Source organism: Capricornis sumatraensis, chromosome 1, assembly GCF_032405125.1.
Source record: "Capricornis sumatraensis isolate serow.1 chromosome 1, serow.2, whole genome shotgun sequence".
NCBI lineage: Eukaryota > Metazoa > Chordata > Mammalia > Artiodactyla > Bovidae > Capricornis > Capricornis sumatraensis.
Genome location: NC_091069.1, coordinates 247,415,374 through 247,432,358, shown reverse-complemented (window position 1 = coordinate 247,432,358; position 16,985 = coordinate 247,415,374). Strand labels below are relative to the sequence as shown.

General features: G+C 41.1%; 1 protein-coding gene across 2 annotated transcripts in view; it reads right to left on the bottom strand.

Moving 5' to 3' along the window:
* Window positions 1-351: 351 nt before the first annotated feature.
* BACE2 (beta-secretase 2) overlaps window positions 352-16,985 on the bottom strand; it is a 103,836-nt gene continuing 87,202 nt past the window's right edge. For both annotated transcript variants that reach the window (XM_068972617.1, XM_068972625.1), the window contains one exon: window positions 352-800. In XM_068972617.1, the coding sequence (XP_068828718.1) occupies window positions 547-800 (254 nt within the window). In that variant the 3' untranslated portion in view covers window positions 352-546. The remainder of the gene's footprint in view (window positions 801-16,985) is intronic.

Genomic DNA, 16,985 nt, shown 5'->3' with positions numbered 1-16,985 from the left:
TTCCAATTCAGAAAGGGGCAGGATGCTTTTTTATCATCAGGCCGCAGACTACTTCTCCTGCTGTCATATTGCAAACCTCTTTGTATCACTTTGACTCAGGTGGATCCTGGTACAAAACACCCTTAAATGTGATCAATACAAAAAGCTTCCCATTAGCTAAGAACAGTTATAAAGTATATGCACGTATTTCTCCAGAGATAGAAGGGAAAAGAGAACAAGCCAAGGCTTGTGTTTTTTTTGGGGGGGCGGGGGAGGGTGGTGGCACACCCAAATAGTTTGGTATAACCAGCTACATAAACCCTGAAGCCCAATTCACTCTGTTTTGATTAAGAATGAGGTGCTTTTTTATTATCATTTTCCTTGGAAGTAGGGGAGAAAGAGGAAGCTGTAAAGTCAAGAATCAAAATACAGTGAATCTGGAAGGCATCTGGGAGCAAAACAGAGATTTAAGACTAGTGCGCACAGGAAGAAGCCTTGCCTTATAACCTCTGCCTGCTGCACTGAATCGTCTTAATTGTTGAATTCACGGTCACTAGGCTTTTCTCTTCATTTCCAGCGATGCCGTACGAGCGAGGACTCATCGTTGACCACCTCGGGATCTCGGGGGTGATGCCTACACCGGACCGGAAGTAGCAGCAGGGTGATTAAAACAAGAAGGATGAGTCCACACACGCTCATGAGAGTATAGGAGACGATCCACAAAATGGGCTCGTTCAACGGCAGGGCAGGGACGCAGTTGCTGGCTATGTCCTCTGTTGAGAAAGGCCCAGAAATTTCAGACACCGGAGCACCTGCGATTTCTGAGGAGACAGAAGGGGGGAAAGCCACAGCTATGAAACGAGCAGTCATCTCTATCCCATGACACAAGAGATAACCTTTTGCTTTATCAGCCACAGTCAAGTCACACTGGCTCTCATGTTCCAAAGGCCCCGGAGTCTGAGCACACACCAGGGAGGTCTCGGTGGCTGTGTGCCTTCAGAGGGTCCACTCCCCTTCTTGCTGGAGTGACAGCGTGTCTCAAGGTCTGCAGGCGCTGAACCCACATGGCGGAGAGCAATGTGCAGAAGGAAACAGAAGCATCAGGTCCTTCACGCCAAGAACCGAGCACCAGGCCAGTGAGCGTGTACCAGTCAGAGCCCGCTGGGGAGCCGTGTGGCTGTGCGCCCTCAGTGGAGATGAGCAAGGAAGAGTAAGAAGCGTCTAGAACTTAGAAAACTCAGCTGCACCTGCCAGAATCATGGGGATTTCCCCTGTGAAGTCACCCTGAGTTCCCGCTCCTTGGTAGATTCCATAGTAGGTAACATGCCTACATCGGCCTGACCCACACTCCTAATGGGCTCCAAGACCAGCAGGGTCAGCCTGGCCCAGGAGACTCTTCCCCACCCCACACTTGCCCCACACTTAAACTTGTACACATCTCCAGTGTACACAGTGCCCAGAATCAAGAGGGAAATGAGGGGCTTCCCTGGTGGTTCACTGGTTAAGACTTTGCACTTTCATTGCAGGGGGAGTGGGTTCAATCCCGTCAGGGAACTAAGATCCCACATGCCCTGAGGTGAAAAAGTAAAATAAAAAGAGTGTTAAATGAGCATACTAGTGGATTTAGGACATAGCTGGTAACAAGGAAAAAAAAAAAAACCCAAAACAAAGCTACAATTCTACCCATTACTTTTGCAAACTGATTTCCTGAAAAGGCTTCTCCCTGGAGAAGGACTTCCCAAAGCAGGTTTGGGGATCACTAGTATTTCGTTTGTCTGTACTAGGCTGATCTGCTCCTTTCCAAGTATAGAATTTGCTTGGCATCTCAAGCTTTACTGGGGAAAAGAAAAAGGCCTCATGACCCATTTAAACTGACTGCTAAGCATTTAATTTTCCTACAGGTAAAGCCTCAAGATCCTAAGGCCTGCCCAGTAAGATCCTTTTTTACTGAGGGAAGAAAAAATCAAAATAATAATGGAATCACAGCCTTTAAAGGTATGGTCTAAAGTGAGGGAGGGATTGGGGGCAGGAGGAGAAGGGGATGACAGAGGATGAGATGGCTGGATGGCATCACCGACTCGATGGACGTGAGTCTGAGTGAACTCCGGGAGATGGTGATGGACAGGGAGGCCTGGCGTGCTGCGATTCATGGGGTCGCAAAGAGTCGGACACGACTGAGCGACTGAACTGAACTGAAAGTGAGGGAAAAGACAAATGTGAATAATTTGCAAAGTGGTTGCTTTTTCTTACTACAGATGTGGATTCCGTTAATACGGATCCATGGCTTTTTCTTTTTACAGGTGGCGCTCGTCGTAAAGAACCTGCCTGCTAATGCAGGAGACATAAGAGATGTGGGTTCGATCCCTGCATTAGGAAGATCCCCTGGAGGAGAGTATGGCAACCTGCTCCGTATTCTTGCCTGGAGAATCCCAGGACAGAGGAGCCTGGAGGGCTATACTCCACAGGGTCACAGAGAGTTGGATATGACTCAAGTAACTAAGCATGTAGCATGCCTGACTTTTTCTAAAAGTGCTGGGAGAGAAAAGCAAGAAACAGAGCGTGCAAGCATCTATGAACAGAGGGATGCTGGCCTTCCGTTCATCTAGATGCTCAAGTGCCTACAGCCACCCTCAGCTAACGACAGAAAGGAAAGGGAAGTGTTAGTCACTCGGTTGTGTCAGACTTTTTGTGACCCTGTGTACTGTAGTCCGCCAGGCTCCTCTGTCCATGGGATTCTCCAGGCAATACTGGAGTGAGTTACCATGTTCTCCTCCAGGCATCTTCCTCACCCAGGGACTGAACCTGGGTCTCCTGAATGGCAGGCAGATTCCTTACCATCCAAGCCATAGGGAAGCCCTAGAGAATTTAACAAATATTACATAACAAGGGCTTCCCTGATGGCTCAGTGGGTAAAGAATTCACTTACCAAGCAGAAGATGCGAGAGACACAGATTAGATCTTTGGATCAGGAAGATGTGGCAACCCACTTCAGTATTCTTGCCTGAAGAATCCCATGGACAGAGGAGCCTGGTGGGCTACAGTCCACAGGGTCACAAAGAATTGTATACGACTGAGCATACACATTGTTACATAACAAAAATAACCTTTATTACAAAGGCAACAGATAGTATGGTAAAAAAATTTGAAAGTGTAAGTAAATAAGGAAATAAAAACACGCTCAAAATTTACCACTCAGAAATAGCCAATACTGACATTTTTGAATATAATCATAGGCATCAATTTTTAACACAGATGGAATCATCCTGTTCCATACACTGTATTTTCACTTTATTTGTGGCATGTCTTTTCATATCATTTAATTTTCAACCATGCTGTTTTTATGATTACACGAAAACCATATTATAGATGTATCGAATCTGCTTACCAATTTCTGAGACCATTTAAGTGGTTTTTAATACTTCCACCCCTGTGAACACTGACATATGAAACATTATGTACCTAAGTCTTTGGGCTTATTCATAGTTTGTTTCAGAATGAATTAATAAAGTAAAACTATGGGTCAAGGTACACTCACTTTTAGGCATCTGGATATATGCCGACAACATACACACAAGGAAGGCTGAGACACTACACACATGCCCATCAACACAAGCTGGGGTACCCCTTCTCACACTCTTACCAACACCAGCATCTGTAAGGGGAAACAATGGTTCTCAATCCACAGTCATGTCTGTAGTTCTTTGATTACTAGTTGGGGGCCCGTTTGAAACATACACTCATTGACCATTTCTATTATAATTCCTATTTTTTTCTCATGGATTTGTTAAGAGTCATGTGTATAGTAAACACTTTCTTTTGTTGCAAATGTCCTTCCACAGTAGGCCATTTGTCTTTTCAAAGATTCATTTACTTTATAAATAGAGAAGCTTTAACAAGCAATTATGAGAATGAAACATGCTTAGTGGAAAGATAATATCTTAACAGAACAAAGCACCAAGAAATGAAAAGTCACTTGAAACCACTTCTGTTTCCAGACAAGATGGAAGAAGGACAAGATTTACCCTTCCACCTGAAACAACTAAAATAATAGACTATATATATATATATATATATATGAAAGACTCTGAAGATATTGAAATTTGGGTAAAGAGACACAGTAAACCCTGACGGATGGAAACAGATGGAGCCAGCCTCCCAGGTGCCCTTCTTCCTACACTGAGAGAGTTTCTGGGCAGTGGAACAGACAAGGGTGTCACCCAAGTTGGGGAGATAGAGGCAGAAACCCAGAGAAGCAAGGGCTCTTGGGGTTTGCAGGTAGCAAGATGCAGAGGAGAGAGAGCTACACAGTGGAAACCCACACATTCCCAGAAGACTTCCCCGGAGCCGTCCGCCCAGCGCTGACCTTAAAATGAATGAGGGCCAGTGAAAGAACCTCTTGGAAGGATAAAAAGAAACTGTTCTTGGAGCTCACACAAGAATCACATGAGCTCACGCAACAGTAATAATTCTTATGCTCACAGAAGAATAATGACTGCGGCCAATTTCTTCCTGTTTGACTGTTTCCCACAGTAAAAAACAAAAACCCAGAAAAACTCACTCAATTCACAGGGTACTTAAAGAGTACGAAAGGTCTTTCCTTTGTACTAGGAAAGATTATCCCTAGACTAACACTACTCTGATGCCTCTGATAAAGCTTAAGAGCAAGACAAAAAAGGGTCAAACTCTTTATAAGGAAATTAACTGTGACCCAGAACAAATCTCAAGAGTATTTTAAAGAACACAAAAGTATTTGGCACCCAACAGGCTAAAATTCACAATGTCTGTCATCTAATGCAAAACTAGCAAGGTGCAAAGAGACACAAATTCATAACAGGGAAAAATCAATAAACTAAAATTTATGAAGAAATCACACAGGGTAGGGTTATTAGAAATTATATTAAGCCAGTCATTATTCCTCCATCCTACTTAGGAAATGACAGACAAAATATTAGTCACATTAAACAGAGACGTGTGCTCAGTTGTGTCCGACTCTTTCGTGACCCCATGGATTACAACCACCAGGCTCCTCTGTCCATGGGGTTCTCCAGGCAAAAATACTGGAGTGGGTTGCCATTTCCTTCTCCAGGGAATCTTCCCAACCCAGGGATCGAACCTGCGTCTCCTGTGTCTCCCACATTGGCAGGCAGGTTCTTTACCACTGTGCCACCTGGGAAGTCCTAAAATACAAACCCTAAAAAAGACATAAATCAAACTCCTAGGGATTAAAAACTATTACATGAGATGAAAAATATACTGAATGGTGTTAATAGCAGATTACACATTGGCAAAAAAAAAAAAAAGAGAAGTGAACTTGAAAACATAGCAATATGAATGATTAAAATGAAACAAAGTAAAATACTGAAAAAAATAGAAAATCAGTAAACTGTGGGACCACCCAAATAAGAGGAGAGGATGGGAGGCAGAAAGAATATTTGAAGCAATAGTAACCAAAATTTTTCTAAATGGGATTAAAAACTATAAACCCACTGATCCAAGGGGCTCAGAGAACACCAAGTACAAGAAACATGGATACACTAGTGAATTGCTGATAACCAGTGTTAAAGAGAAAATCTTTAAAGAAGAGAGAAAAAGAAATATTATGTACCAAGCAACAAAGAAAAGGACTGTAGATGATTTCATGTCAGAAACTATACAAGCTCTAAGACAGTGGAGTGATATCTTTGGAGTACCAAGGAGAGAAACCCAGCCAGCCTAGAATTCTATCCCAAACAAAAGTATTTATCAAAAGTGAAGATAAAGCAATGTTTCCAGACATTTACAAGCTGAAAGAATTTATCATAAGCAGACATACACACACATACACACACACATGCATATTGAAATATTATTCAGTCTTAGAAGGATATCTTGCCATCTGGGCAACACGGATAAACCTGGAGAATACTGCTAAATGGAATAAGCCAGACAGAGAAGGACAAACGCTGCACGATCCACTTAGATATGAAATCTAGAGAAAGTCAAACTCATAGATTCAGAGAGTACCATAGTGATTGCTAGGGGCTGCGGGGTACAGGTACGGGGAGATATTGGTTAAGGGAGGCAAAGTTTTAGTTATGCAAGATGAGTAGGTCTGGGATTTAAGGTACAGCATGGTGACTGTAGTTAACAGTACTGTAGACTTGCGATTTGCTAAGAGGGTGTATCTTCAGGGTTCTCACTACCACGAAAAAAAAAAAGGAAAAAAGGATTATGTGAGATGATGACTATGTTAACTACTTTGAGTAATCATTTTACAGTGGGCTTCCTTGGGAGCTCAGTGGTAAAACAACAACAACAAAACCCTGCCTGCCAATGCAGGAGATGTGGGTTCGAGCCCTGGCTTGGAAAGACCCCCTGGAGGAGGGCATGGCAACCCACTCCAGTATTCTTTCCTGGAGAATCTCCATGGACAGAGGAGCCTGGCGAGCTACAGTCCATGGGGTCACAAAGCGTTGGACACGGCTGAGCGACCAGACAACAATAAATCATTTTACAACATACACGTATATCAAAACATCAAGGTGTACACCTTAAATATACATAGCTTTTATTTGCTAATTATACCTCAATAAAACTGAAAGAAAGAAAGCATTACCTCAGATCCGCACTATCGAATGCACTAAAGGAAACCCTTCCAGCAGAAGAAAAATAAGATCAGGTGGAAACAGGGATATACGCACAGAAATGAACACTAGAAATGGTAACTATGTAGGCAATTGTAAAATCTTTATTTCTAACTTTAAGTATTTTAAAAGATAACTGACTGATTCAAGCAAAAGTAATAACAATGTACTGGGTGAATTCTGGGCTTCCCAGGTGGCGCTAGTAGTAAAGAACCTGCCACCAATGCAGGAGACGTAAGAGATGTGGGTTCGATCCCTGGGTTGGGAAGAACCCCTGGAAGAGGACATGGCAACCCACTCCAGTATCACTGCCTGGGAAATCCCACGGACAGAGGAGCCTGGTGGGCTACAGTCCATAGGGTCACACAGAGTTGGACACAACTGAAGTGACTTAGCATTCACGCACAGGAGATTTGTAAAATATACATGATGGCAATATTATAGAAAGAACAGAAGGCAAGAAAGGGAAGGACAGTTTGTAGGTTTGTTTACTACAGGAAGCGGTAGGTGTGATAAAGTAAATGGATACTACAAACCCCAGAGCCACTAAAATCACACAGCCAAGAGTCACAGCTAATATACTAGCCGAGGAGATAAAAAGACTCAATTCAAGAGAAGATGGAAAAAGAGAAAAAAGGAACAGCTGAGACACAGGAAACACATTGCAAGACTACAGACTTAAGTCCAACCATATCAATCATCTCGTGAAATATAAATAGTCTACACTAGGGGTTTATGAACTTTTTCCGTAAAGGACCAGACTGCAAACATGTTAATTTTGGGGGTCACACATGGTTTCTATTACATATTCTTCTGATTTTTTGACAACCATTTAACCATGTAAAAACCATTCTTAGTTCATGGGCCATATGGAAGCAGGTCACATGGCAGATTTAGCTACCGGCTGTTGTTTGTCTGGTCTAAGCACTCCAGTTAAAAAATGGGGATTGTCAAACTAGATAAAAAGCAAGACCCAACTATATGCTACCTACAAGAAACCCACTTTAAATGTTACTACTCAATTATGTTGCAAGTCATAGGATTTAAAAAGATGCATCGTGCCAATGCTCATAAAAAGAAACCCAGAGTGCGTATAATATCAGACAGAGTAGATCCAGAGCAGAGTACTATCAGATAAACACAGTAATTTCATAATGATAAAATGTTCAGTTCATAAACATGGCATAATACTACATGTTTTTATACCTAATAACAGAATTTAAAAATATATAAAATAGGAATGGTAAAAGTGTAAGGAGAAAGAAACAATTTTACAAATAGAGTAAGAGATTTCAAATTCCTTTTCTTAAAAATAGATAGAAAATAACAAAGGACATAGACGACTTGAACAATTCTATCACCTAACTTAACAATTATAGAATACTCCACCCACACAACCGAACATACACTGTTTTCAAGAGCACTTGGAATATTTACCAAAATAGACTATTTCCTGGGCCACAATACAACTTTCAATACATTTAAAAGGATTCAACTTATACTAAGTGTGTTCTCTGGCAATGGTGGAACTAGACATTAGCAACTGAAAGATGACTGGAAAATCCCTAAATATTTGGAAACATTTCTAAAACTATAAAATGCTTAGAAAAAACATAGGAGGAAATCTTCACATCATCAAGTGAAGCAAAAAATTTCTTAGCTATAACACCAAAATATACAATGTATAAAAAGAAACATTGATTGAGTCTTATTTCATCAAAATTAAGAATCTGTCCTCTTCGAAAGACAATGTTAAGAGGCTGAAAATATTGGGAGAGAATATTTGCAAGTCCCATTTTTGACAAAAGATTTGCGTTCTGAATATAAAGAATTCTGACTCAAAAATAAGAAAACAAGTGTGTGTGCTAAATTGCTTCAGCATGACTCTTGTGACCCTATGGCCTGTAGCCTGCCAGCCTCCTGCTCATGGGACTCTCCAGGCAAGAATATTGGAGTGGGTTGCCATGCCTTCCTCCAGGGCATCTTCCTGACCCAGGGATCAAACCTGAGTCTTTTTGTCTCCTGCAACGGCAGGCAGTTCTTTACCACCAGCACCACCTGGTTAGCCCAAGAAAACAGCAACTTAGTACAAACATGGGCGAGAGAACTGGAAAAGACACTTCACTAAAGAAGATGTGTGAATGGCAAATAAGTACATGAAAAGATGGGAAAGCCTATTAGCCATTAGTGAAGTGAAGTGAAGTGAGTTGCTCAGTCATGTCCGACTCTTTGCGACTCCATGGACTGTAGCCTATCAGGTTGCTCCGTCCATGGGATTTTCCAGGCAAGAGTGCTGGAGAAGATTGCCATTTCCTTAGGGAAAGGGAAATTTAAACCACAGTAAGATACCACCAACTACCTACTAAGGGCTTCCCCAGTAGCTCAGTGGTAAAGAATCCACCTGCAATGCAGGAAACATGGGTTTGATCCTTAGGTTGGGAAGATCCTCTGGAGCAGGACTAAACAACCACTGCAGCTACCTATTAGAATGAAAAAGACTGGCCATATCAAATGCTGATGCGTATGCAGAGGCACTGAAACCCTCATATACAGCTGGTGGGAATGGAAAATGACACAGTCAACTCTGAAAAACAGTTTGGCAATTTCTTAGGAAGAAAATCACGTCCCCTTGATATGACTCAGCCATTCCACTTCTAGGTATTTACTCAGGGGAAATGAAAATTATATCCAAGGACTTCAACACTAATTTTCAGAGCAACTTAATTTATAACAGCCCCCAAACCCAGAAACAACCCAAACATGAACAGGTGAAAGAGGGTACACCAATTATATCTGTGCAACTGAGTACTGCACAGCATAAAAATGAACGAACTAGTGATACAAGAAACAAAAAGAAGTCAATCTTAAAACAATTATGCTGAGTGAAAGAAGCCAGGCAAAAAGGCATGCATGCTATGATTCATTTAGATGAAATTCTAACAAGGGAAAAGTAATCTGTAATGACAGAAGGCAGAGCAGGGGCTATCTGGGATTGGGGGGCAGCAAGGTCTGGGGGTAGATAGAATAGAAAAGTACAAGGAAATTTTGGGGCTTGATGGAAATATTTATCATCTTATGTAAAACTTCAAATTGTACCCTGTAATGTGAATGGCTCATTTCATATCTCAACAACGCTTTTAAAAAATCAAAAGAACAAGGCAATCAAAAAATGCATCAAAGAATAACAGATGTGAAAATGATTGCATTTAGGATGAAAAAGAAAAAACAAAACCAACCCCAGCTCTGTTATGTACCTAGCAATTGATTTTAGCATTGTTCTTTAAGTGGAATGCCCAAGCTTATATACTTTTTCATATCTCTCTCTCACACACACACACACACCTTCCTAGACTTATGATGGGGTTACATCGCAATAAAAGCATGGTGAGTTGAAAATATCACTAACTAAAAAATGTATTTAATACACCTAATCTACTGAACATCCTGGCTTAGCCTGGACTATCTTAACTGTGCTCAGAACACCTACATTTGCCTACAGGTGTGCAAAATCAGGGCTTCCACTTGGCTCAGTGGTAAAAATCCACCTGCAATGTAGGAGACGTGGGTTTGATCCCTGGTTCAGAAAGATACCCTGGAGGAGGAAATGGCAACCGACTCCAGTATTCACACCTGGGAAATCCCATGGACAGAGGAGCCTGGTGGGCTATAGTCTACGGGGTTGCGAGAGTCAGACACGACTTAAAGGCTGAGCATGTACACATGGGCAAAATCATCTGAGACAAACCCTATTTTATAACAGTGGGTTGAATCTCTCCTGTAATTTATTGAATACTGTATTGAAAGTGGAAAACAGCATCTGTGCATACCGAGTACTTCTAAGGATATCGGTTATTTACACTTGTGATCACCTGGCTGACTGGGAGCTGTGGCTGCCACAGCCCAGCACTCCACAAGCATGGGACCACGTATCACCAGCTCAGTGAAGGATCCAAATTCACACCTCGAAGTAAACTTTTTACTGAATGCATATGGCTTTCACACCATTATAAAGTCAAAAAATCTCAAGTCAAACCATCGTTTAAGCCTAGGACCATCTGTACATATATATAAATACAACAAAAATAGTAAAAAAAAAAAATCATCCAACTTTCTTTAATGTACGTGTGTCATTCTTATAATCAGGAAAATTGTGTATCTTTTAAAAAGTTTTTGAGAACTAGCACCCATTTAAGGTTGTCAGACATAATGTATCATCTGGAGACAATAGACTTCTCATTTGCGAACTAGCTACTCAACATGAAGGGCTTTCCAGGTGGTGCTAGTGGTAAAGAACTTGCCTGCTAATGCAGGAGATGTTAAAGATGTGGGTTTGATCCCTGAGTTGGGAAGATCCCCTGGAAGAGGAAATGGCAACCCACTCCAGTATCTTGCCTGGAGAATCCCATGGACAGAGGAGGCTGGTGGGCTACAGTCCATGGAATCACAAAGAATTGGACATGATTGAGCATCTGATCATAGCACTCAACACTAAAGGAAAGTTGATTTTCAATTACACCTGGGATTTCCCTGGTGGTCCAAATGGTGACCTGCCAATCTGCCTGCCAATCCAGGGAAACATGGGTTTGATTCCTGGTCTGAAAAGATCCCACATGCTGTGGGGCAACTAAGCCCACACACCACAGCTACTGAGCCAGCGCCCTAAACCTGTGCTGCACAAGAGAAGCCACCACAAGGAAAAGCTTGCACACTGCCACTAGGGAGGAACCTCTGCTTGCTGCAACTAGAGAAAGCCTGTGTGTAGCAGCTAAGACCCAGTGCAGTCAAAAATTATTATTTATTTAAAAATAAATGAATAATAAATAACATCTAGAGGATATTTTCTAGAAATGCCATTCACAGAAAAGCCTGCACATATATTACACATACTATTAATTCTTTGGTCACAGAACTTTTAACTTCATTTGTTGTTCAGTCGCTAAGTTGTGTCCAGCTCTTTGTAACCCCATGGACTGCAGCATGCCAGGCTTCCCTGTCTTTCACTGTCTCCTGGAGTTTGCTCAAACTCCATGTCCACCAAGTCAGTGGTGCCATCCAACCATCTCATCCTCTGCCGCCCCCTTCTCCTCTTGCCCTCAATCTTTCCCAGCATCAGGGTCTTTTCCAATGAGTTGACTCTGCATCAGGTGGCCAAAGTACTGGAGCTTCAGCATCAGTCCTTCCAAAGAATATTCAGGGTTGATTTCCTTTAGGGTTGACTGGTTTGATGTCCTGAGAAGCCATAGTATACTGTAGCTAAAAGCATGGTCCCTGGGGTTCAAATCCTACTTGTCACTTATGAGCTGTGTCATTTTGGTCAAGTTATTTAACTTCATTGCCCTGCAGTTTCCCCATCTGTAAAGAGAAGATAATGACAGCACAGTCCTTGTTGTGTGGGTAATCAAGTGAACAGGAGTTAAGTACTTAGCATGGTGCCTGGAGTAAGGCCAGTGTTTATTGAATGTCAGCTGTTAACAATTAACACACTGTTACTTTAAATTCTTTCACCAAAGTCTTGGGTTAAAATTTTAATCATGCATTTTTTGTCTTATCGCCTAGGATGTGAGGACCTAGTTGATCATGAAGGCCTGAAGAAGATGGCTCCTTTACCAACTCTAACATTTATCACGCTCAGATCTTTTCCATCATAGTATGCAAAACAAAGTGACCTATCCCCTTTGATGGATGGATTAGTCAGTACTGAGATGCATTCTGAGTGGACATGGTTTACTAGAAAAGTGTCCTGGGTTACAGGACAGGAGTAATGGATTTAGTACCACCTTGCTTTGCAACTACCTGAAGTCGTTTACTATCCCCAAGCCTTGTTGTTCTTTTCTGTAAAGTGAGGAGGCAGGGCTGCCTAATCTATGTCTTTGGGGGCCCTTGGCTTTGGCATCATTTGGTTGTACTCTAAGTAAATGTCAGAGGCGTATCTCTGAGACTCTGTTCTTAACAGCTAACTTCCCTATTTTTAAACATGAACCAGAAGATCCAATTTCAACCTGCAGCAAAGAAAATTCACAGTGAAACGATTGCCACAATCCATGATGCGTCTCAAATTTTCTAAGCTGAAATCTATACAGCTCTTGGGTGCTAAATGTCTCAATCTATAAAAAGAGATGGGTGGTATTTCAGAAGCTTTGGATACATTAAGAGAAAGTTGTCAATTTTAGCACTCTATTATTTTCCTAGCTTTAGGACACTTGGCCCAGGCAACAGAGAGGCAGTTGAAAGTACTGCAGTCCCTCATACCTATTCCAGGCATGGGAGACTGTGCTGAAGACCTCGGTTGGCCAGCTCCATGATTCACTGTGACTCTTGCCTTGTTTATCTGATCTGAGACTAGAATAGTGACCGTCCGTAGGAGTGGAGGGTGAGTCGAGGAGAAGCAGGGGCAGCAGAACAGAAGCATCTTGGGGTCTTTTTCCAAAATACCCATCACCCTCCCACCCACCACCATTCTGATACACCATGGCTACCGAAGGAGGTGAGAATATGGACCATGCATATTTACAAAAGCTCCCCAAGAGGTTATAATCTAGGAGCTGCTACTCACTGCTCTCCTTCCTGCCTCAGCCCATCCCTTATAGAAAAGTCTAATCCCATAACTAAGTGGTGTTTGACACACACAGATTATTATGAAAACCAAAATAAGACCCAGGGCAGGGGAAGGGGAGTTCCCAAAGATTTTCCAAGTGCTGGTTGATGCAAAGGTAGAAGTTTCTCCTGCCATAACACACAGAAATGAGAATAAAACAACGCTCAATTTAAAATATGCAGCTGAGGTCAGAAACAGACCCTAGAGCTGCAGTTTCAATACCCAGAAAGTGGGGGGTGGTGGTGGTGGTGGTGGTGGTGGTGGTGGTGCTTGATGCCAGCACCAAGGAGAGAGGTACTAGAGCCGAGATGCCAATGAAAGTCTGGCCCATCAGCACAGGGAGCCAGAAAATCTCTATCAATAAGGAAGCCTGACTCTGTCCGAGGTTTGAGAAGGGGTAGAAGTTGAAGGGAAGGGAGATTCTTCCATGAGAAATGGAACTTCCAAACCAGTACCTCAAGCATGGCTGACATATCAGTTTATACAACTTGGTATAGAAACCCTATACTTGGTTTGAAAACACCCAACAGAAAAATGCAAAATTGCTTTATAGGAACATTTTTACAAACCAAAGTGCACTGAAGTCTTTCAGATGGAAAAATAAAAGCACTTTCACCAAAGATGAACTTCCCTGGTGGCTCAGATGGTAAAGCATCTGCCTACAATATGGGAGACCCGGGTTTGATTCCTAGTTCAGGAAGATCCTCTGGAGAAGGAAATGGCACCCCACTCCGGTACTCCTGCCTGGAAAATCCCATGGATGGAGGAGCATGGTAGGCTACAGTCCATGGGGTCACAAAGAGTTGGACATGACTGAGCGACTTCACTTTTCACTTTCACCAGAGATAAGTTCACAACAAAAAATTTACAAACCAACTGAGAAAAAAAATCCACCATGAGAGAACAGTCAGCAGACACAAAAAACAGGGAGATGAGTTCTCCTTCAATGTTAGAAAATACAACAATCTGCTTGAATTATACAATAGCTGTGTTTAAAGGGATTAAAAGCTCACTAAAACGTCAACAAGATTATTTTTTTAACTGAACAAACTGATTCAAAAGTTCATAAAGGAAAAGAAAATTAAGAATAGCAGAGAAGTTTTGAAAAAAAGAACAAAAGGAAAATAATACTCTACAACATATCAACTGAACAAAATAGTAAGTCCAGAAATAAATATATATTTCTCAAGTATTTACTTGAATTTGGTAGGCAATAATAGTGGGACTTCAAATCAGTCAAGAAGAGATAGATCATTTTATAAATGTTATAGAAACAATCTGGTAGTCATCTTGAGGGAAAATATTTAATGTATACATTCTATGCCAGGGGAAACCAGATGTAGAAGTACTTAACTCACAGAATAATTTTAGTGAGGAAGATAATTTGAAATGGAACATTAAGCCCAAGAACCTTAGAGCAAAAGACTGATATACTTAAATGCATAAAAGTAAATAGTTTTTACACTAAAATTCATCAGAAGCCAAGTTTAAGAATAATTTACAATTGAGATATGAATTTTAGCATTTTTTGCCCACTCCAGACAAATGTACACATAAAGAGCTCTTACAAATTAACACGAAAAACTAAAAATCCAACAAAAAACAAATGGGGAAAAGATCAGTGTAGATAGTTCACAGAAAATGAAAAACAAATGCCTTTAGATATATGAAAAGAAACTCAACCTCACCTATATAAAGCAATACAATTAAAACTACACTGAGATAATCTTTTTGGCAACATTCCCCAAGGTCACCATGTTGGTGAGTCTGACTGGAGAAACAGGCCATCACATACATTGCTAGAGAACTAGTATAGCCAGGTATAAACAAGCATAACCTGTTAGGAAAGCAATGTGGCCATATCCATCAAGATTACAAATTCTACACCCTTCAACCCAGTAATTCTACTTCTAGCAATCCATCCTGGAGGTATACTTTCTTATGTGTGAATAGACATATATAAATGGTGTTCATTGTAGCATCATTGTAACAACAAAAGTTTAGAAATAATCTAAATATCTATCAATAAGGATTAAACAAATTAGGAAACACCCATACAATCGATCATGATGCTCAAAAATTAATAATAAGGGGAGATTTTATGTACTCTATATGACTGACTCTGGGCTTTCCTGGTGGCTCAGACAGTAAAGAATCTGCCTGCAATGCAGGAGACCCAGGTTCAGTCCCTGGGTTGGGAAGATTCCCTGGCAGAAGAAATGGGAACCCACTTCAGTATTCTTGCCTGGAGAATCCCATGGAGGTAGGAGCCTGGCGGGCTACAGTCCAAGGGGTCGCAAAGTGTTGGACATGACTGAGCGACTCATTGGATTGGATAGAAAAGTAAACTAGTACATTTGAGAAAATACAAAATAGCATTTCTGGAAATGAAATATACAGTCAATGTAGTTAAAAACTTACAGAATAGGTAACACAGCTGAAGAGAGAATGAGGCTAATATAAGATGTATCTGAGGAGCCCACGTAGAACTCAGCAAAGATGAAGAGAGAAAAATATGAATAAAAGGTCAAGGGATATGTAGGAAATAATGAGAAATCCCAAAATTTATTTCACTGAAGACTAGAAGAAAGTAGGAAGAATGGATATAAGGCAATAGTGGAAGAGATATTACTGAGAATTTTCTAGGGTTGATGATGAAAAACATAAATTATCAAAATCAGAGAGTACAGTGAGTTTTAGCAAGCTAATAAAATAACCTATATCTAGATATATCATGGTGAAAACTCAGAACACTAAAAATTTAAAATTAAAAGGATTCTCAACATTGTCGAGAGAGAAAGAAAAGATTACCCTTAAAGATGTAACAATGGAAACGCACTGTCAATTATGATGGCAGGAGCATAATGAATAGCATCTTCAGAACACTAAGGGAAAATGGTCAACTTAAATTCCATACATAGCTAAATTATGATTCAAGAAATGGTGAGGACTTCCCTGGTGGTGCAGCGGATGAGAATCTGCCTGCAAATAAAGAGGACATGGGTTCAGTCCCTGATTCAGGAAGATTCCACATGCCATGGGGCAACCAAGCCTGTGTACCACAACTTCTGCATCTATGCTCTAGAGCCTACGAGCCACAACTACTAAGGCTGTGTGCAGTAACTGCTAAAGCCCAAGCACCCTAGATCTGCACAACGTAACAACTGAATCCACGTGCTGCAACTGTTGAAGCCCGCATGCCTAGAGCCTGTGCTCCCCAGTAAGAGAAGGCACTGCAGTGAGGAGCCGGTACTCTGCAGGAGAGTAGCCCGCACTCACAGCGACTAGACAAAGCCCGTGGTCCAGGGCAACCAAAAATAAACAAATGAAACTATTAGAAAAAAAGAAATGGTGAAATAAAATATACCTTTCATAAATTTTAATAAGAGAAATCCTAAAGTACATTCTTCAGCGGAAAGAAAATCGCTAGGTAGTGTTACACTGAGTGGAAAGATGACCATTTGCTTACCCGTTCTCTTTTGTAGGAGGCTGTTCTTAGTTTGAAGGAAACGATAGTTTTATGGAATGACTAAATGAATGCAGTACTTTGGTTGGTTTTATGAATAAAGCTGTTTCTGGTCAAGCCTTTGAGTGGACATACATCTTCCTTTCTCCTAAGATGAAATTGCTGAGTCATTGAGTAGGAGTCTGTTTAACATTAGTAGAAACTGTCAAGTGTTTTTTTTTTTTTTTTCCAAGTGGTTTTTTTTCATTCATACTAAACTACTGGAATCCCTTAACTGAGGATTAGAAGGGAATTCCACAAACCTATCCCATATATTATGCTC